Source organism: Choristoneura fumiferana, chromosome 28 (assembly GCF_025370935.1).
Source record: "Choristoneura fumiferana chromosome 28, NRCan_CFum_1, whole genome shotgun sequence".
Taxonomy (NCBI): Eukaryota; Metazoa; Arthropoda; class Insecta; order Lepidoptera; family Tortricidae; genus Choristoneura; species Choristoneura fumiferana.
The window spans coordinates 5,855,162-5,877,865 of record NC_133499.1 but is presented as its reverse complement, the minus strand read 5'-3'; the positions used below and the strand labels follow the sequence as shown (position 1 = coordinate 5,877,865).

Genomic DNA, 22,704 nt, shown 5'->3' with positions numbered 1-22,704 from the left:
ACTTTGTTGTCCGTCTGTCTGTCTGTCAAGACCCTTTTTCTTAGAAACGCGTGGAGGTATCAAGCTGAAATTCACATCAAATACTCAGGTCTACTGTCCCTTGGAGCTGTGAAAAAAACAAACTTCTGAGCCAACGCAATCAAAAGATACAGCTGTTTATGCTGCAAATTTACGACACTCGCAAGGAAATCAAAACCTACAGGGTACTTCCCGTGAACTCAGATTATGAAATTTGGTACAAAGCAACGTCTTATACTCGTAGCACAGATAAAGGGAAAATTGCGAAAAGCATAAATTTTTAGCTACATCATATAATTAAAATATTTGTACGGAACCGTTTGCACTTGGCCGTTTTTTTTAATCGCACTACCAAAGAGGTAACACAAGTATTTTTGTTATTAAATTAGCCTGCATAGTGTGAAAAACTCTAGTGTAAGGTTGGTTAACGTTGAAGGTCTTATGAAATTTGACAGATTGCGTACAAAAAATTGTTGCTCTACCAATTACCAATCCTACCAAAACTAGTTGACGTATATTAAAAAAAAATGTGTGTTTGGTTCCGTTGGGTTTTCGCCCATCCGAAATTTGACAGATCGCGGATAAAAATATCTGCTACTAAGTAACTGCCAAAAAGTAAGAATTAAAAGAAAAACAAATTTGCGGGAACCTTGCAAATTTTCCGTGGTCATTTTTTGGGAGTGCGAATGTAAACTTACTCACAAAAATGGAATCATCAAGTGCTAGTGACATTTCTTTCCTATTAATTGTTTGATTTGAGTGTTTTTACAAGCTTTTATTTAGTTTCACCTGTCCCGTTGTCTGTCTGTCTGTCTGTAGTCAAATCTTGCAATTTAAATTTGACCTACTTAGTCAGATTGACTTGAAATTTGGAATAGGTACTCATGTAAATCACGTGACAATACAATAATCTAGTAGTGACATCCTGGTAGTCCAGCCAGGATCGTCTCCGCAGGACGGAACTCTTCAACGGTTTATAGCATCGACTTGAAATTTCGTATGCAAATGCAGTTTGGGTGTCAATGCAAGTACAGTCAACAAAAAGTACAGTCAGCAAGAAAAGCTTGTATTAAAAATGAAATTTTTGTGGTTAGGTTATTTTCGTCTACTAATCCTGTAATAGTTGAAAGAAAAGCAGATAATGCACCTCGCATTAAGTAGGGAATTTATGTTGCCCTCGTGTTTTTTAAAGCCCTCGCTAACCTCGCTAATCGTCAACTTGGTGCAATAATAAATAATTTACTGATGCAACAATCTACTGTTAGATACGAGATTTTTGCAATGTAGTGACGTTATGTTTTTGAAACTAACTTTTTTTTTGTTACAGAATGCTCATTTTGGATTACATAGTGAAATGCCTGTTCTACGGATATATAGCGTGGTGGTTTATAAATACAAACTTTGTCCAAAACATACTTTCGTCCTTCAAGATGTAATTGTAGCGTTTTTAGTTTTCTGTTCGAATCAATAAAGTTTTTGGTTTTTTTATTCATTTGTTTATTATTACCATGCATCTGTGCCGTACCCGGTAACAGATATAATCTATATATATAAAACAAAGTCGGTAGTTCGGCCAGGATCGTCTCCACAGGACGGAACTCTTCAACGGTTAATGGCATTGACTCGAAATTCGGAATGCAAATGTAGTTTGGGTGACAATACAAGTACAGTCAGCAAAAAAAAGCTTGTATTTTTACCAAAAACTTATTTTCTGTAATACTACAGTAGTAAGCAACACAATATTATCGAACCAACTGAATCGAGACCTACTGTGGAACTTTTTCGTAAAAAAGTCAGTGACACATTGCTTGACAAGAGAACTCATTATGACACTTACACTGAGAACGTTCCACGGGAGCTCAGGAATCAAATGGTTCGATTGTACAGTCAAGGGCAAAGATATCGACACGGCCAAACTTACAAAAATGTATACACGACTTTATGCACTTAACATTAAGGCCGTGTATACATATTTTGAACAATTTTGGCCGTGTCGATATCTTTGCCCTTGACTGTACAAGGAGATACAAATTTTCGTATATACTAAGCAGTGTAGGACGTCCACCAATGAGATGTGCGGATGACCTGGTTAAAGCCACGGGTTCACGGTGGATGTAAGTAGCTTCCAACTTCCAACCGAGGCAACTGGAGGTCTATGGGGGAGGCCTGTGTCCAACAGTGGACGTCCTACGGCTGAGATGATGATGATGAAGTTTAATAAGCGATACGTCCAACAATCAATCAATACTAACCAAAGACTCTTACTGAAGAACAGCAGGCTCTCATTCCTCGTAACACCTCCTCGGAACTTGGTGCCATCTGATGCACCCTGGACATTGGAACAGTGGCTGCCGTGCCATTGGGGCAAGTCCTTGGAACCCTGTAGGTGTCTATGTCTACGGCTGAGATGATGATGATGATTGTTTTGAATTTTCATCCTCCTTGCTGTCGGTGGCTGATTGGCGCAAGTTCTTTGCCACGCGCCTTCAACCGAAAAAAGGCGGCAGTCAGCGACACTTCAAAAAAACTCTCGGCGGACATACCGTAAACTGCTTCAACTTTGCCCTCTGGCCCCAACATTGCCTGATTCAATTTAGAGTCGATAACTTAGCACTCTTTTAGGTTTTAAGCTTTTACCTACAAGGGAACTATTATTACGGGGGGATAAAAGTTTAAAAACCCAAAGGGTGCTAAGTTATCGACTCTAAATCGAATCAGGCAATGTTGGGGCCAGAGGGCAATGTTGAAGCAGTTTACGGTATATTGGTGTGGTTGTGCTCGGTTTTGTAAAATAAATATTAATTGTGATTATAGACATTGTAAATATTTTTTTGTGTAAATAATAACAAACTTTATACGCCTTAAAACTAGGTAGTGAAGTGGCGGTGCGGACTATTGCGGCTTTACGAACTTAAGCGAGCGTCATACATCGAAGTCGGCTTCTAGAGGTATCTTGTTTATGAATTATCGTTCTCTAGACATAATGCTGCACAGGAGAACAATAAGCCACGGCCTTGGTAACAGTCACTATTCGAAGGTTTAATTTAACAATGATGATGATGACAACTAGTCACTTCTCATATTGTGATGTCTCCAGCTTCTCTCTCTAACTAAACCCGGATTTTTAATCCCATGGAAAAATGTAAATAAACGTGTTGCGTTATCAAAAAACATTTTCAGAATTCAATATATTTTATTCTTTCCACATTTGCCAGAAATCGACTTCCCGTTAAAAAACTGTATTCTTAATCAAGATAAAATATTTTAATTTACTGATGAAAATCTTTACTTTGGCATTTACTGCGCTTTGATATATTAATTTACAAAGAGAGTACTGTTTTCGTATGCATAATTTATTTATTGTCCTGGTATTACACCGGGTTTTTAAGCTGTGGGCCGCTTGACGCGAGACGTCACCAGGGGGGGGGACAGTCGCCTATACCGTACTAATTCATGTCGATAGCGCCGCCATCTCCTTTATCTAACCTAAAATAAAACAGATTGTTGTCGTTTGTTTCAGATAGATGTCACTGAAAGCTTGAGATCACAAAATTTTATTTATTAAAAAAATATTTTGTCGTTGATAATTACCGCAAAAATGAACTTTATTTTCGAAATTGACAATCGTATTGTAATTTCTAATATAAAAGTCACATAATTGTATCCGCTCAGTCGTTACAAATATTTTTTGTGTAGCAACCCTCTATGTCAGGCCAGGCGTCTATTTGCGCTCAACAAGGAACAAGATGGCTACGTTGCAATCGAAACTCGTAAAAAGTAAAGACAGTGCTGCAAACGGAAAATTGAGGCTGGTTTAAACTTAAGAAGACTGAATTCAAGCGGTCTCACTTCTCTTTGCAGCCCTGTTTTTAGTTTTTATGTGGTTTGAGCTGGGAAGCAAATCCAGTAAAGTAAAAGAATACCTGTGACTATTAATAGCTATACGTATGGATGGATATATACATCAATGGTACTAGTTACGAAATGCAGACGGCGCTTCAAACCGTCTGCATGAATGAGACGAGAGAGGGCTCTCTTTTCCCCGTATATTATACTACTCTTTGGACGTCACTCAATGCACTAACATTCGAGACCTGAATTCGTAATCGTTTTCCAGTGACTCTTGTTGTGTTATTTTTTAACTGTCGACATTGTTGTTATATTTTTATTGTAATTAAGTTGTTCATTGTTACGTTTTCCGTTGTTTTTCGTTTATTTTTGTATGAAAGGATGGACTCGTTGTAAAGACGACTTGTAAGTTTTCTCCTGTAAAAACGGCTCTTTTATCGAAAATAGAAAAAAATCATGGCAACAACATAACTTTATATAATATTTCTAGCGGGCCCATACCTTGAAATCCCCTAAAATGTCACTTTGACAATGACGAATTTGTTTACATTTTTCCGTGGGATTAAAAATCCGGGTTTAAATCTGTATCCTTTTAATAATACAAAAAAATAGTGCAATAAAATTAAACTCAGTGTCTCAAAAAAAATGTTTATTTCTAAACACTTGAGAAACCATACCAATTGAAAAGTTTCCAAACTTTTTTTCACACACTTAAAAAACTAACTTAAAACTAGTATGGTATTCGAATTAAAATATCACAATGAAATGGAATATTCACAAAATTTCGCGTTTAACTTATATAATACTTATTTTTAATCACCCTTAAATATACACGAAATCTTTATCCACGTTCACTATTCAATATCGAAACTGATTAACAGAGTTTAAAACTAGTCTTTACTAGCGGCTTTGCACGCGTAAACCATTAATAATAGAATTGAAATCCCGGGACTTCGCAAAAAAAAAACCAAAGATTTAATCGTCAATTTCAATAGCGTTGCATAAAAAAAACCCGCGTCGAATTTCATCACCTTAGCGGTTGAAATTTTCAGATTTTATTCCGATCTCAAAGGTATTTTGTGATAAAAAGTAGTTGTTATTCCAGAGTATAAGCTACGTACCAAATTTCGAATGTCCCGAAAATTCCCGCGAGATTTCCTAAAAATTACATCGTTTTCGTTAGCGTTACATAAAAACCCGCGCCAGATTTCATGTCTCTAATCTTGTAATTTAACGCTAAGGCTACATTAGAAAAGTATAAAGTCGTGAATTTTCTTAGTTTTTTATTTTTCACGCAACTTTTTATGGAAAAAAACTTCTACAAAGTATTAGAACACTTAAAAAAACGGATGAATTTGGTAATTTTATTCTCAAGTTATGGCGTAACCAAGGAAAATAAGAATATATATAAGATTATCAGAAAAAACAAAATGCCTACTTAAAAAAATTAACATTTTATTTTTCACTCCAAAACTTAAAAAAAAACACCAATCTCATTAATAACATTTACGTAAAACTAGTCTATAAAGGTTTAAGTTGTTTGGTTCTGATCAAGTCACCAGAATGGCATTGTTATTGGTTAAAAGTATAATTAAAATAAAAAAATAAAAAATGATTTATTGTAATTATAATTCCCACCAGTCAAATAATACTTGAAACTTACACTATTATAGTCTTCTGGTAAAGATCTAATTCGCCGAGTTGCTATAATGATAACGTTTCGAAATAGCGACTGTCGCTAAACTATCGCAAACTGTATGACGAGCGTCGTTTGTCACCGCGCGCACTGAGTTTCGTGGTACGAGGCACGCATTTGTTGTCAAACGCGTGCGGGCGAGCGGACGTGGTAAACATTGAAATACGCTTCGAGTGTGTCATTTCGATGTTTATTATGGTTTTCTTTTATTATATAGTTAAAAAATTACAGTTCGGCGAACAGACTTTAATTTTAAATGTTTCTAGCTAAATTACATTAAAATTGTTAATTAAATATTTACATTGCTTAATAAAATATATAAATCAAATTGTGGCGCAATAATGAATAAATAATTTAAAATACATGCTAAATTTTAGACAATCATAAATAAATAACAGAAACATAGAAAAAATAGTAATAATTATTCACTTAATTTCAGAAATATTCTAACTACGAAGAAACCTTTTAATATAAGTAAAGACAAAAATAAACAAAGTATATAAGATTTAACTTTTTGAAAAGACATTATACATCACAAAAACAGGTACCTACGTGTTTTAGGAAAAAATGTCACTGGCATAAAAAATATTAAGATTTAATGCTGTAGCTAAAACGATTATTAAGTCTACATAAATTCTAATTAATAATATTTCAGTATTTACAAATATACATTTATAATACCTATTCATAAATATAATATTTCGTTCATTTGATTTTGAGCAAAGAGATTTACATTCACATACATTCGATCTCATTTATTAATTTCAAAAAACTATTTTCCACTACTTTAGTTCAGAGATCTAAAACAAATATAAATTGTAATTGTAATTGTAATTATTAGTTCTATAAAATCTATAAGTAAAAAAACTTGAGCAGCTATCAGTCATGATGTAAAAAATTAAATTTCTATTTCTAATTATATTAATTCCCATAAAAATCTAAAATACACTTAGTATATTTTATGGCAAGGTTCAAATTTTGCGAATTATATTTAGGCCACGAAAGAATAAAAAAAGGTTTTTATTGGCGTTCTACATGGGGAATATAGGTACAAGGTGTTAATTAAATAACCGAAAACCTGAAAGTAAAACTTGTATACTAATACATTATATTTTAGACCAGGTTGCGTTTTTATTACATCGTCTTTTATTGAGCCCAATGTAAAAGTAAACAAATGCAACATAAAGCAACTAAATTGTCATGGCGAGGTTTCATATTTCAATTCAATAATTAACACCTTATCACCTTGTACATTTTATTTGACCTCAATTCGATAGCAGATACACCAGTCCTTAAAAATTTTGGAGAGTCCATATTGCTTTGTAGAACTCATAATATCTGCGGAAATATTTTTTGCGAAAGCAAGTTTCTTTCGAAAAGCATTCCTGTTATTATAAAATCGTCATGTTTTCAGGATTCATAACCCAACTTTATTTGTTTAAATAGGCTTGCTTTCACTAGAAACATGCGTAAGGTCAAAACGAACAACATAGCGAAGAACACGCTTGCTTAGCGAAGGCCTAAATCTAAGCTACATGTTAGGTTATTCTAAAAGTAAACGATTCAATGAACTAAAAGAATTTCTTTGCTCACCCGCGACCTTATGATAGCTAAGCTTATTTAAGAACACACACAAATCACACAAATCCATCTGTCATCACCACCACACTACACTGACTCGTTTCGAACTCAACCAGAGCTCATCTTCAGAGCAACACTACCATACACCATGCTACCACACACCTAACATCTAGTCAGTAGTAGAAGTAGTTGTAGTAGTAGTGTTAGTCTAACATCTGGTAGTATGGTGTACGGTTGTGTTACTCTGAAGTTGAGCTCTGGTTGAGTTCGAAACGAGTCAGCGTAGTGTGGTGGTGGTGATAGATGGGTTTGTGTGATTTGTGTGTGTTCTTACAGTGTGGAGGTGGAAGAACTGCATGAACACGCATATCTTGCATAAGCTTAACTATCATAAGGTCGCGGGTGAGCAATGAAATTCTTTTAGTTCATAGAAGAACATTTCAAAAGAATACTAGTAGATGAGAACACCTTTGGCGTCCTCAATAATGATATCTGTGACATGCTAGTTGGCGCTAGAATCGCAGGTCCGTTTGACAACTTTGACGTTTGCGTCACGTTTGTGATTGATTAAATAGCCAAATGAGCTGGCTGTCATCGTTCATCCACCATTACGTCTCATATTTCGTTTTATAGATTTTTTTTACCGTACAACGGCAAAACCTACTAGACACTGGCAAAATTGTCCTCCAATGGACAGAGCCATATTTTTCTAAAAAAACCAACTAAATGAGCTAAACGCAGCAAGAGTGTAAGTCAAAAAGACCTTTCGACGCTTACCCAGTTACCCTCATTATAGGAAACACTTCAAGTAAACTGCAAGTTTTCATCAATCAGAAAACTCAACTATAACTGTATCATCTAATCCTTTTAAAGTGGATCCTCTTCTAGATTCATAGTTTTTTGTAGGCCCGTCAAACCCACTACCATCGTCTACAACCTCTAAATATCTACAATCGTCTTCACTATCTGATTGCCTTACAGCTTCATAACTACCCGTTCTCTCATCCCCAGAGTCACTTTTAAAACCATCATTAGCAACCGAATCATCCTTAGTTATTAAAGAATTCTTTCTATCATTAAACACCTTTTGTACATGCAATACATCATGAACTTTATCTTTTACGCTACCTACTGAATCATACACTCTGTCTCCAAGTCTGTGACTTAGTTCTCTGAGTCTATCACTATGCGTTTTAAAGAAAGAAGGCCGTCTTTCTTCATCGAATTGAGGATCAGAGTTGTCAGATTCAGTATCGTTAAGCGCTATTTCACAAGGGGCATATATATCTTTTTGGACTTTCTTAACATCTTTCATTTGCTTACTGGCGATGATACAGTTTCTTTGCTTCTTCTTGCCGTCGAAGGTTTTGAACATGACCTTGAAGGCTAGGCGGTAGACGGATAGAAGGATCAGTGCAGCTCCAATGGGAAAGAACAAGTACAAGGCTCCTTTCTCCACGATTGGCAGGATGTTAAGGTACATGTTGAAACGGTCTTCTAATGATTTCGGGAGGGAATACATCCTCTGAAAAAGAAATGTCACATGTCATAAAATTTATTATTTCACATAACTAGGTTGAAAGGGCAAACCTCAAAATAATACAGCTTTGTAATTTAGGCCTATCAGAAATTAGATGTAGTTCTAATTAAAATGGTGTAATATTTTGGGTTGATACCGCTTTCGATCTAGGTGTGCGATTTTATTACAACCTTTTGTTTAACTTAACCTCGTTTATATTTTTGTTTGTTTCAAATCTTGCAAGTAAATTATGATCCACTTTATGTGGTCAGATTGACTTGAAAGGAGGGTGGGCTAATTGGCCTAATGACCAATAAGGACAAGCGATATGTCACTGGATACCTTATTCTAAGTTCTAAAACTTTTACTACGGCAAGTAGTCCCAAATCTTCGTATGAAAAAAGTTACCGCTGCATAAAAGTAGGTTTTTTCGATACTAAGTATGTTCCTGTATGTTGATGATTTTGTTTTATACGCGTTTTAATATTTTTTTACACAGCGATTCGAGATTGCTCGCCGTACAATAAGTTGTAGAATAAAAAAAAACCTTTCAAATGATAAGGCTTGTCTTTATTGGTTCCCAGGTCAGAGTCCAAAAAATACAAAATGAACTTTTTTTTAACTTGAGGATTTTGTCTTTGGTATGTGAACTGGATACTTACAATATCGAACCACAGCATAGGGAGATACAGGTTGGCGAATTTCCCAGCGTTAGTGATGCGACTGATGTCTCCAAGAGCCATGTTGATTTGGAACTTGGCGCTCACGTCCAGCGGCAGACCCGATTCCGGCTGGATCCAGAACCTGCAATGGACAAGGAAGTTAGATCTTAGCTGGATCAGGAGCTGATACTGGAAGGACGTAGAACTCAACGAGGTATATTACAATATTATTAAATGATATCTATACATCACAAGTATTTAACAAAACTTTATTTTTAACACGGTAGGTTCGCTATTTGAAGGGATCGCCAATGCGGATCGGAATTATTTCCAAATATCCCTGTCCATGATAAATCATTAAGTTTATAATACGCCTTAGATATTAATGTCTTCTTGACATTAGATCTGAATTTTGTAGGTATCCGTTTCATTTGTAATGTATATCTATATATATAAAAGGCAAAAGTGATTGACTGATGTATCAACGCACAGCCCAAACCGCTGGTTCTAGGGATTTCAAATTTAGCACGTAGGTTCCTTTTAAGGTCTAGGGGTGCACTAAGAAAGGATTTTTCGAAATTAACCTTCTAAGGGGGTGAAATGGGGGTCCAAAGTTAGTATGGGGAAACAAGATTAATTAGAATATTTTATTCGAAACTTCACAGGAGTATTCTTAACAACAAATATGTAAACACGTGTTTCAGGTTTTTTCAGAATTCAACCCCTGAAAGGGGGTAATGTGGTGACAAAGTCAATCGAAATCAATGGTTGATATTTCAACGCACAGCCTAAACCACTGGACCTAGAGACTTGAAATTTTGCACATAGATACCTTATACAATGTAGGCATCCACTAAGGAAGGATTTTTGGAAATTCTAACGGGAAATAACGGGATTTATATATTCGATTCCGAGTGACCCTATCTCAGTAACTGTAACAACTAGACTTCAAATTTGATTCACAAGTAGGTATTACATTAATTAAAACATCGATTTCAGGATTTTTGGAAATTCCCAAGGGATAAGGAAAAAACGGGATTTATATATTCAGTTTAACGGGATCGATTTTTCATTTTACTGGTCCTAGAAAACTGATATTTTGCATATAGGTTCCTTGAAGAGTGTAGGGGAACACTACAAAAGGATTTCCCGAAGTTCTGACGGGAACGGGAAAAATGGGATTTTTCGTTTTACTGGTCGCAGAAGGCTGCAATTTGGCATGTAAGTTGCTTGACAAGTGAAGAGAACCATTAAGAAATAATTTCCCGAAATTCCCACGGGAAAGGGAAAAAACCGGATCTTTCATTTTAATGGTCCTAGAAAGCTGAAATTCGGCATGTAAGTTGCTTGGGGATGGTAGAAGAGCATTAAGAGAGGACTTACCAAAATTCCCACGGGAACGGGAATATACGGGATTTTTCGTTTTACTGATCGTAGAAAACTCAAATTTGGCATTTAGGTTCCTTGGGGAGGAGTGTAGGGGAGCACTACAAAAGGATTTCCCGAAATTCTGACGTTAACGGGAAAAAACAGGATTTATCGTTAGTATTATTGCAATTTTACATTAAACAGCATTAGTATTATTGTGGAACCATTAAGAGATAATTTGCAGAAATTCTCACGGGAAAGGGAAAAACGGGACTTTTCGTTTTACTGGTCGTAGATAGATGAAATTTAGCAAGTGTGTTCCTTGGGGAGTGTAGGGGAGCATTAACAGAGCATTTCCCGAAATTCTTATGGGAACGGGAAAAAACAGGATTTTGCGTTTTACTGGTTGTAGAAAGCTAAAATTTCAAAATTCAAAAGTTTATACTGCACGTACGCTGCAAAAAGCTCTTTAACCGACTTCAAAAAAATGAGGGTTATGCATTCCGCTATATTCATTTATTCCGCTCGCATTCCGCTATGTTCACCGATTTCTCGCTCAATTGTGGACCGATTTTTTAAATATTTTTTTATTCGAAATAATATCTACTGCTGAGGTTCCCATTGTCACCAAATCAGAATCTGATGACGGAATCTCAGGGAAATCGAGGGCAACCCTCAAATTTTGTAGGCACGCATTACGTTTTTTATATAATTATCTCGAGTTATTTAAGTATTTGCGTCTGACAGACATCATTTTTAAAAATCGATACCCGAAATAATAGAAGCCTGTTTCAATTCAATCGCGGACAGTATGGTTTTCTCTTGAATTCACTTATTCCTATCCTGCGGGAACAATCCTATGCCGCGTAGGTACGAAGTCGCGGGCAAAAGAAGCACGTGGGTTTTCTAAAATTACACCCCTAACCTAAAGATGTGAAACAGGGGTTCAAAGTTTAACGAATTATGATCATCTGGGTTGATTTTTAAATTCAAAAATTTGCAAATATAATCCTCCGAAAAATCAATTAAAATACGAAAATAAAGATCATAGAAAGTAAATGATCTGTGTTACCCCAAATTTACGCGAGCGAAGCCGCGGGCAACAGCTAGTAGTATATAAAAACATGAAAATAACAGAACACAGAATAGTAAGATGTAGAAAGTACATCAAGTATCAAAGTATGAATCGATCGGGATGATGATAAAATTAAATTAACTTACCTCGTCTCATGCAATTCTTTGTTCGGCGACAATCCTTCGATCTTGTTGAACAGTTCGTCATCTCCTTTATAGAAATGAGGGTAGGACAGGGCTATTGGGAACCCGTAGTAGCAATCCGTCACGTCGATTAGGCCTTCTGGAAGACATCTATCTGAAAAAAAAACACACGTTTAGACACTTAAATATGATCTTGACACTTTTTCCACCCAACAGATTAGATTTAGAGGGAGGGGGTGTTGACGACGACGCTCGATTTTAATGAAAATTTGCACTTTAAAGTTGAATATTATGCAAAATTCAAATGATTTATTCAGTAAATAGGCCGCAATGGGCACTTTTACACGTCATTTTTTTAAACTACCAGCGCTTTCGGAAAGACCATCATTACCAAGAAGAATGCGCCGCAAGAAACTTGGCAGAAAGTCATTTTTTCATAAAAATATAATTACAAATAAAATACTTAAAAACTATATTATACAATTAAAGAAAAAAAAAAAAATAATAATAAAACAGATCATTGAATCGAAAGATCGTCCTGACAACCCCCCAATGGTTTAAAACACCTATCCGACGACACCACACACTATAGGGTTAGTCGAGAAAATAAAACACCCCTACTACGTCTATGGGAAGTCTAACAGTCTCTGAGCGTAGCCGCGGACGGACTGACATGGCGAAACTATAAGAGTTCCTATTTGACTATGGAACCCTAAAAAGGATCCAAGCGCTGTCATGTTATTCTTTAAAGAAATTCGCTTTTGTCGCTACTGATGAAACTACATCCAAAATTAAAAATTGAATTGTTGAGGGTTGGTTCTTTTTGCTAATACATGTCCGATTGATGATGATCGGATTAGTCTTACCATTTCTGCAGAAGCACTTATTCTCAGGGGTGTGTTTGCCGTTGTCGAACAGATGTTCCGGGAACGTGTACATGTAGGCTTTGAGGCCACTCTTCACGCCTTCCTTCACTGATACCTGGAGGAACAATTAACGTTTATATTAAGCTTATGATAAAAAAACCATGCAGCATAGTTTTATGAATAGTGGAAGTTACAAAGCTTCTTAAAATGCTAGTGTCCCACCGAAGTTTCGGTGTTGGTTTCGGCTGAAGGTTCGCTTCCGGCTGACAATGTACTCCGAATAAAACGAACCTTCGGTTTTGGCAGAAGAACATGTTTCGGTAGGACACTGAATTATATTTAAATATGTTTAATAACCGATGGCGGTTGGGGCCGAAAAGTTCTCGAGTGGAGACCGCGGATCGGAAAGCGCAGCTTAGGACGTCCACCAACGAGATGGACGGATGACCTGGTTAAAGTCGCGGGTTGACGGTGGATGCAGGCCACTGCCTACCTAAGCGACTGGAGGTCTATGGGGAGACCTATGCCCAACAGTGGACGTCCCACGGCTGAGATAATGATGATGAAGTTTAATAAGCTTGTCATAGAGATACGGACGACAATCCAATCAATACTAACCAAAGGAGCAGCTCGGCAAAGACTCTTTCTGAAGAACAGCAGGCTCTCATTCCTCGTAACACCTCCTCGGAACTTGGTGCCATCTGATGCACCCTGGACATTGGAACAGTGGCTGCCGTGCCATTGGGGCAAGTCCTTGGAACCCCTGTAGGTGTCTATGAGGCCGGAGTTCCGGACGTCATCTTCACCAGTGAAGATGGTTTCGTAATCACCATTGAAGTCATACATCTGAAGGAAATTGGTCTAGTTTAGTTAAGGGGATCCCATGCCCCAATGAGCTTCGATTAACCGTTTTTTTTTGCTAATGTCTAATGTTGTATAGATAATGGTACGGAACCCTTCGAGTCCGACTGGCACTTGTTAAAATTTTTGCAGTTTTAGTTTAATTTATTCAATTTTAATCTAGTTTATTTTTATTTGTTACTTTCATATTATTATTTAATACAAATAAATTATATTCAGTACTTTCCGAACATGTTGCAGAAAAATGTTCCAAAACTTACCCGATCTATGAGCCCAAGTTTATCAAAATATATCCATCCGGGCATGAACGTGTTCCCCAGAGTCATGAGGTTGGACTTATAGCCCATCATGAACTCCTTGGCCGTCATTTGGACGAGGGGCTGGATGTTCCCCAGGGTTATCAGGTTGTTCAGGCCGAATCTGGTGACGAAGGATTGCTTGGCGACCACGTCTGCTATGCTCTGTAATGATAAATTGATTGTTAAATAAGTTTTTTGTTAAAAAAATCATTTTTAATACAAGATTTTTGCAGACTGTTCTTTTTGTTGACGGTGCGTGTATTGTCATCTAAACTACATATCCGTTCCAAATTTCAAATTGGTACTATTAACCGTTGAAGAGTTCCCTCCTGCGGAGACGATTTTGGCAGGACCACCAAAATGTCACTACCTTTTTATTGTATTTTCATCAAATTTACATAAGTAAGTATGCCAAATTTCAAGTCAATGAGGGCTATCGCGTATGAATTCGCCACTAGAGGCGCTAGTGTAGCGTGAGGTCTCCGAAATGTCAAATCTCATAGTTTTTGGGTGAGCTACGCGGGTTTATTTATAATTAGAATATTTTTGTGAATATTTTGCAATATCTGAAATTAATTATGGCAAATATGCGTTCCGGGGCAATGAATGTCAGTGTTTTGAGACAGTTTTGTCTTTCGGAAACCTTTGTTCTCCCTTTTTTCCAAACAAAACGGGGACTATGCAACACTGTGGCATGCTCGATATTTTTATGGTACGGTTTAAAGGTGTGTTAAATATGATTTTAATCTAAACATTGTTTTCACGCCCGTAATTAGCGTAAGTGCGCCATCTAGCGAGTGAAAAAACGATCCCTCATTGGACCACTGAAAGTGGGTCAAATTTAGCTTCCAAGATTGCCAAACAAACAAATAAATAAACGAATGGGGCAAGTTAAATGAAAGCTTGCAGAAACCTAAAGACAATACTCCAAATATCATCAACTACATCTTGTAGTTTTTGAATAAGAGACTCCTCCACACTAGCGTCTTTAGAGCGCCGTCGTCGACTGCTGTGTCGGCTGCAGTATGCTTAGTGTATTTTCCCATTCACAAAATACTTCTCGTTCGCGTTCGCGTTAAAATCCCAATTTGTATGGAAACACGGACAGCGCCTCTAGCGGAAAGTTTGCGCAACAACTTTTGTGAGTGTAGGTTTGCTACGTAAACTATTTCGTCCGCGTATCGTAACGAAAACGGGTGACGACGCCGCACCGTGGACGTGTGACGGCTACGTATCGACGATCGAACGCTCGATTTACGTCTTCGAACACAGTGCCTCTAGTGTGGCGTTTCCACAAAATGACTGTGCATACAGACGGACGGACGTATAGACAGGACGAAACTATAAGGGTTCCGTTTTGGCGTTTCGACTACGGAACCCTGAAAAGCATAACCATTCACCAGACTAACTATACATACATATAGCTCTAACGATCAACTGTGGTTGAGTTCGAAACGCGTCAGCGTACAGTGGTGTAATAGTTGAGTTTGTGTGAAGTCCGTGTGTTCCTACAGCGCGAAGGCGGAGGAGTTCCATGAACACACATTTGATGCATACGAAGTTAGTTAAGTTATGTTCAAACTGAATCGGAGGCGCTTCGCTCACGCATTATTGTAGTAAATCTTAGGATACTGTGTTGCGATATGATCGCCGCGCCATCGCGTGTAGTAGTGGACAGGCAGTAACACAAGGTAAATAACCTCTCAATATCAAATGTCATAGTTCAAGCGAATTTATGTTAGCACAGATATACAATCAAGTTAGATAATAGAATAGGTATTTATAAGTTTAGAATATAAGTCTAAGGCGATATTTGACAACTGTAAGCCTGTCGATACGACCTCTTTTTTAAATCAAACAGACCAAGGCACACACCCTATTAATCTCACGAAACGTGTGGTTTGCCGAAATTAAGTTTAAATTTGTTTTTACAAAGAAAACGACATTATAAGTCTACTATCGATAAGAATAAAATATGGACCATCACAGAAAACTTAAGGTACCCAATTAAGGAACTTTATTATTTAGTGTCAAATATAAAATTAAGAGAGCACAAAAAATATGAACTTTTCCAATAACGATGGTACATCTGTAGTTTATTTTTTGTTGACTTGATGTTTTGGGAAATGGATAGTATGAAACGTTCGCTTGTTTCTTACTTGCGGAGTCTAATCGGAAGTTTATCTGTGTACCGAAGCACCTAGAAGCTTCCATATATTAATGGCGTATAGTTTTGCAATTGCAAAGGTTACTTGCAGTCACTTCACCGCGGTATTGAGGTAATATTTTGTATAATAGTGGCCATTTGGTCAATACCTGTACTTAAACTGCTATTAACAACGCTTAACTAACCTAACTTAAATAGGTAGTAGATTGATAACCAAGGGTGAAAAGTGAACCATTTCACCCGAGATATTTCTGGCGCTCGAACGAAGTGAGAGCGCCAATAGTTCGAGGGGAAATGGATAATTTCACCCGAGTTAGACACTACTTTTCATTTCGACTGTCAGGAAAGTAAAAAAAAATTTGAACAATAATAAGTTGAATTTACTTATATCCAACCTCCAACGGCCGACTATAAAAAAAATCGAGTTGGTCACGACCAAGGAGCTTATATACAAAACTGGAGGTTGCACGCGGAACGAAGAAGTTTGACCTTTATTACTTATTTATATATTCCACCTCTTTCTTTCATAAGTAACTAAACTAACTTAACGTAACTAAAGAAAGAGATGGAATATGTTCGTGACGTAATAAAGATCAAATTTCTTGTTTCAAACGGATGTTCGGTATTGTATATAAGCTCCTTGGTCACGACGTGCATCTAGATCGTCATGCCGAAACGTGAAAAAAGTGTAATTGACGTAACTCTAATTGAATTGAATCTTCGACTCCGTGGCTAATCGAAAAAAATAAAAAAATAAACTTTCCACCCTAGAGATATCTACCCGGCTATCTACCCATGAAAATTAAACTTTCCGAACAGGAGAGATGAAAAGTAATTATCAAAACCCAACTCAAAAATAAAAACTGAGACATGGATTCACAGAAAAACCAGAAAAAGAGACCAGCGCTGGGAATCGAACTCAGGTCCTCAGCATTCCGTGCTGCGTGCCATACACTACTACTGGACAGGAGTACAGACACGAATTTCTCCTATGCACACATACGAGTATCTCAGGTTGCTTTTTTCCACTACGCTTCTTAAGCAGCAGCACTAGCGACATCTATGTTTCGCTCTCATTGAGAGACGTAACACTTTCGGAAGTAACCGCTCACCCAGACAAGAGATGTCGCTACTAAGCAATTAAATTATGATTCAACCAGTCAACCAAACCCCAACCCAACTGTATTAAACTACTAATAAGGAAAACACTTCTAGTGGTCTAGAACTCTTAACTACTTACTATCTTAAAGTTCAACAATATAATTCCTAGTTGATAGTCTGTTAAGTACTTATAAACCTCTAACCTAACCAACAAACAGTTGGAAAACCCCCAAATTTTTTTACTTCAAAGTTCAATATCTCAAAAAAACATGTCTAAGAACCATCGCCCGCTCTTGTTCTGAGAGGAGGCCTGTGCCCAGCAGTGGGACGGTATATAGGCTAGGATGGGATAGGATGGGCCCTTATTTCCCACGAGGACCCAGTGCGGATTGGGAACTTCACAAATACCATTGGATTGCTTTGTAGATTTGTGCGGGCTTCCTCACCATGTTTTCCTTCACCGTAAAGCTAGCGTAGATTGAACTTATAATATTAATATACTAATTATAATCTTTTTTTACTTTTTGTGTCATATGTTTATTTATAATAAATTTTTGCCCTTTATAAGATCAGTACTTATGATTTGATACCGTACTATCCACTAACAAATGGCATGGCTGAGTGCATGAATGGTACTCTACTCACCAATAAAGCTATGTTTGGTAAGAAGAGCAGATCATCCTCCTTGTTACCCTCCGAGAGTTCCCCCACCCATGTGAGGGGGTGACGCGGTATAGCAGATATAGTGCCGTTGTCGTTGAACTTCACTATCTCGTGTTCCAGGCCCTCTCTGAAAAAATAATAGGAAAGTTAACATTCGATCGGCTTTGTTAGTTGTAGGTATTGTATTGTAAAACTGTTTATTATACAGTAAGCCAAATAAGCCTATCAATTTTATAACAATTCCTATCAAATGAATATGTCGCTAAAGTCGACAATCTTCAAGTCAATTTCAAGGTGACAGACACGTTTATTGGCATTATTGTTTTGTGACATGCAAACCTATGCAAACGATTACCAACTTTAGTGTGATAACCAAGGAGCGGAATTCTCGTAGCAAAAATCAAATGTCACGAGGGATTGACCATTGTGTTTTATAGACTATTCCAGTTATCGATTTTTCGCATGTTACTGTTTTTTAACCTTATTCAGTAACATTAACCCTCTTTGATAAGCCACTAGCATCTCTTTATTAAAATAAATTATTTATTTTATTAGGTTCCCGTGTTAATCATAATGGTTAATCGTAAAAGAAAAACGATTGGGGAACAAATGGGTAAAGTAATATCCTTCTCTTAATTTTAAAATATTCTCTTACTTCTCTTAGTTTAAATGGTGACAATGTAGAGAAAATAATGACAATTCTTTGTTACTACAGACAAGATGAAGAAAATATAATAAATTAGTACAGATATAGATTTCGATTCTGTTATTTTGAATGAAGGTTAGTCTATCGTCAGTCACACTGTTTAACATTTCCGTTTCGGTTTTGTTTAAATTGTAAAAAACACACATGTACTTTTTTTTTGGTAGCCTATAGTGTCCCACTGCAGGACAAAGGCCTCCCCCATTACAGATCTAATTTAATTACCTAAAACATATCGTGCTAACTGACAATTAAACATCGACAGTCGATAAAACACAATGGTCAATCCCTCTTGCCATTTGATTTTAGCTATGAAAATTCCGCTCATTGGTGATAACCGATAACAGGATAAAAAGATGTACAAAGGCGAGCTTCACGTTTACAGGGATCTTTTCCATAACCTTTGAACGATTGACAGGATATCAGAAACAAGAGTAGACACTATGAGTACAATGAAAAGATAAAAGAACCGAAATTTTTATTCCCTTTTCTTGGTTGTTCCCTTTTATAGTATCTTATAACTCTTATGAGATACATAATGTCAGATCATCTTTTTGTATTTTTTTAAAGTTACTTTTGTTAGCTCTACCAGAATCTTTTTTTTTATAAAACGAGGGGGCAAACGAGCAGACGGGTCACCTGATGGAGAGCGATCACCGTTGCCCATGGACACGCGCAACACGAGGGGAATCATAGGTGCGTTGCCGACCCGATTCATTACACTTGTTTCAACTTGCCAAGAAAATGGTTAATATTGTTACTTTCTTATTTTCACACTAGCTTTTGCACGTGGCTTCGCCCGCGTGGAATTCGGTCATCGCGCGCTGTTCCCTCTAGAACTGTGCATTTTTCTGGGATAAAAAGTAGCCTATGTCTCTATCTGGCCCATAAACTATCTCTATGCCGAAAATCACGTTTCGACGTGAAAGACGGACAAACATACAAACACACACAATTTCGCATTTATAATATTAGTATGGATTGAAAGAGACAATTCGCTCCCGATTTAAAAAAAACAGATATTGTTATTAATATCCCGACAAAACGTTAAAGCTTGTTGCTGGTCAAACAAAATTAGTAATTCCAATATAATAATTATTTTAAACTACAAATTAAATTGTTGAAAATTAGCCAATTACCAAAGTAATTTGCCTGATTGGCTTCTCGTTTACTTAAACTCTTTCTTTTAAAATGTCTCGACAGTACTTGTATGTAATTAAATGCACCGATAATATGTGGGAAGGTAATTATTATATAATTATTACAAATTGATGGATTCCGCATAGCTGAGAAATCGCTATTTGCTATATCTCGCAGAATTCATTCACATTATGTTAATGTAATTTACTAGCTGTTACCCGAAACTCTGTCCGCGTAGAATTCCTTTATTAAGATTGGTTTTTTTGGAATCTTTTTGTATTTGACCATCAGTGGTGTAGCGGTATAGCACGCGGTACGGATTACCGAGGACCTGGGTTCGATTCCCAGTGATGGTCTTATTTTTCTGTTTTTTCTGTGCATCTTTATTTCAGTTTGTATTTTCAATTTGAATTCCTTTATCACTATCTCGCGGCGACTATGCAATTTTCTGGGATAAAAGCTATCCTATCCTATGTCCTTCCTGGGGACTCAAACTATCTATATACCGAATTTCATCTAAATCTGTTCAGCGGTTTAGACGTGATTGAGTAACAAACATCCAAACATCTTCACACAGGATTTCATATTTTAGCATTTCTGGGAAAATTTTAGCTTAAAAGTAATAATATATTATTATTATTATCATCATGTTTGGTAAAAATCGATGGAACCGTTTTTGCGATGTTGAATTTTGAAATAACATTGTCGGGGGGCTCCCAAATTTTATAAGTTGTTTAGATTATTAGTCAATATTAACCAACTTACTTATAAACGTAAGGGCCGACTTCTTTGAATGTCAGTTTGTCTGCCTTTCCCGCCATGAAGTCTTCTGCGTTGGTGACATTGAATAAAAATATCCGAACGTAGAGATCCACTTCAGGCTTTTTCCACATTTCGAAAATCTCTCCGCCATCTTGAAGCACCACTTTCTGTCAAAAATATGTAGACGCATTGTGTAAGACGTTAAAAAAAAGCGAGTGGCGTGGGTTACGATGTGAGCAACGCCACGAGCTTTCTTTGTCTTACTTATACAACGTCGCATATAATATACTTTTTCTACGACTCAGAGGTTTGTAAACATACCTGTTTAAACAAGAAGTCGTAGGGGTGTGATATTAAGATGAAACAACCGGAACCTATTGCGAGGAACCCCAGCATTAAGAGAATGAACAGACCTGCAACAAGAATAATTAAGATAGTTTAAAAAAGTGTTTTTTTTTTTCAATTTATTAATACAAGGTTTTTTTCGCTGACTGTGTTTTTTAGGGTTCCATAGTCAACTAGCAACCCTTATAGTTTCGCCATGTCTGTCCGTCTGTCTGTCCGCGGGTAAGCTCAGAGACCGTTAGTACTAGAAAGCTGTAATTTGACATGAATATACATATCTGTCACGCCGACAAAGTGGTACAATAAAAAAGTAAAAAAAATTTTTTAGGGTACCTCCCATAGACGAAACTCCCATGGAGTGGGGGTGATTTTTGTTCTTTCGACTAACTCTATATTGTGGAATATTGTTGGATAGGTCTTTTAAAACCATTGGGGGGTTGCTAAGACAATTTTTCTATTCAGTGATCTGTTTGCGAAATATTGAACTTTAAAGTGCAAATTTTCATTGAAATAGAGCGTCCCCCCCCCTCTAAAATCTAAACTGTTGGGTGGAAAAATTTGAAAAAATTCTTAATGGTAGTAAATAAATCAAATTTACAAGGAAAATCTAAATTATAAAATATAACTAAGCTCGGAAGATTCAGTATACACAATACAAAATGTGTAGAAAAATATTATTTGATTTTTTCGTAATGGCTACAGAACCCTATCCTGGGAGTGTACGACACGCTCTTCGCCGGTTTTATTGTTGATTGTACTCCAAACTACATTTCTGTACCAACAGTATATCTGGAGACGCCGCGCTTCGCCCCTATCTTCCTTCCTCGCCTTCCCCCATATCCACATTGACTAGTACCCTTAAAGAACAAGGAACTAAATGCCGGATGTCATTAGGCATATATGCAGAGTACTAATGATCTAGATTCTAGAATGCTTCACTGATTGGCATAATTGTACTTGAAAAAGTACAGTCGGAATTGTTTGACATTTAAAAAAGTAAAAAAAAGGAAAAAGTGAGTCTAGTAGTCTAGATCTCTATTAAATAACTTAGACTTTATCAGTCAGGATACATTGGATAAATAAAGGTTACGGTACCTTTACCCATACCCGGAAACGAGCTACATAAGAAATAGGTGAATGACAGATAATATAGTCGCAAAAGATATGACATTGCAACCTCTTTGTTATTAACGATATAGGTACTGGCAGATTGCATTCTTAAGGGTATTACATATGTATATATTCAGATTTTTTTCTTGCATTCTAGAAAAGCGACACCAATAGTTCTTTGTTAGGTGATTTCTTATATAAAGGCCTGCAACATATTTATTTTTTCAAAATAATCCAGTTGGTACTTCATATAACAATATACTGGATTATTGGACAACTGGACGTCATAATATATTTATCGTCGGTATCGGTCGTCATATATATTTATATACTTACATATTTTTTGATAAAATTATGATGTTAATTTAACTTAAAGCTAGCTACAAAACAGTGATAAAGTAAATAAAATAATGTTATGCTGTTCTCGACTGTGCTGTTTAAAAATGAGATCTAGTTAGCTCACCCAGCTTGCCTTGGTAACCAAGGCTTCACATTTATGGCCACATGTAAATGTACATTAAACACGCGTACATGTATTTGTCATAATACGGTATTTGACCAATCATTAATTTGTATACTGCATATTATATGTATAAAAATGTGCGACTGTTAATTTAATTTATAGTGTCTTTTTTACCCGACTGCCCGAAGGAGGGTTATGTTTTTAAAATGTATCAATATAAAACGCTTTTTCTTTCGCAGTAGCTACAACGCTATGTAGTACCTACTAATTATGAAGTCTGTTTTTTTTCTCTTTCTAATTTTGAATTTCAAAC

General features: G+C 36.6%; 1 protein-coding gene and 2 pseudogenes across 1 annotated transcript; 1 reads left to right on the top strand and 2 right to left on the bottom strand.

Moving 5' to 3' along the window:
• The window catches only part of LOC141443944 (putative fatty acyl-CoA reductase CG5065), a 36,689-nt pseudogene extending 35,185 nt beyond the window's left edge, over positions 1–1,504 (top strand).
• LOC141443927 (scavenger receptor class B member 1-like) overlaps positions 1–22,704 on the bottom strand; it is a 51,770-nt pseudogene that overhangs the window by 5,270 nt on the left and 23,796 nt on the right.
• Positions 5,270–17,820, bottom strand: LOC141443700 (scavenger receptor class B member 1-like). The gene is made up of 7 exons (XM_074109049.1): positions 17,812–17,820; positions 13,899–14,099; positions 13,396–13,623; positions 12,778–12,892; positions 11,915–12,065; positions 9,326–9,467; positions 5,270–8,669 (listed from the first exon to the last, which is right to left on the bottom strand). Exons 1-7 carry the CDS (start codon positions 17,818–17,820, stop codon positions 7,971–7,973), a joined length of 1,545 nt encoding a protein of 514 aa, XP_073965150.1. The 3' UTR covers positions 5,270–7,970.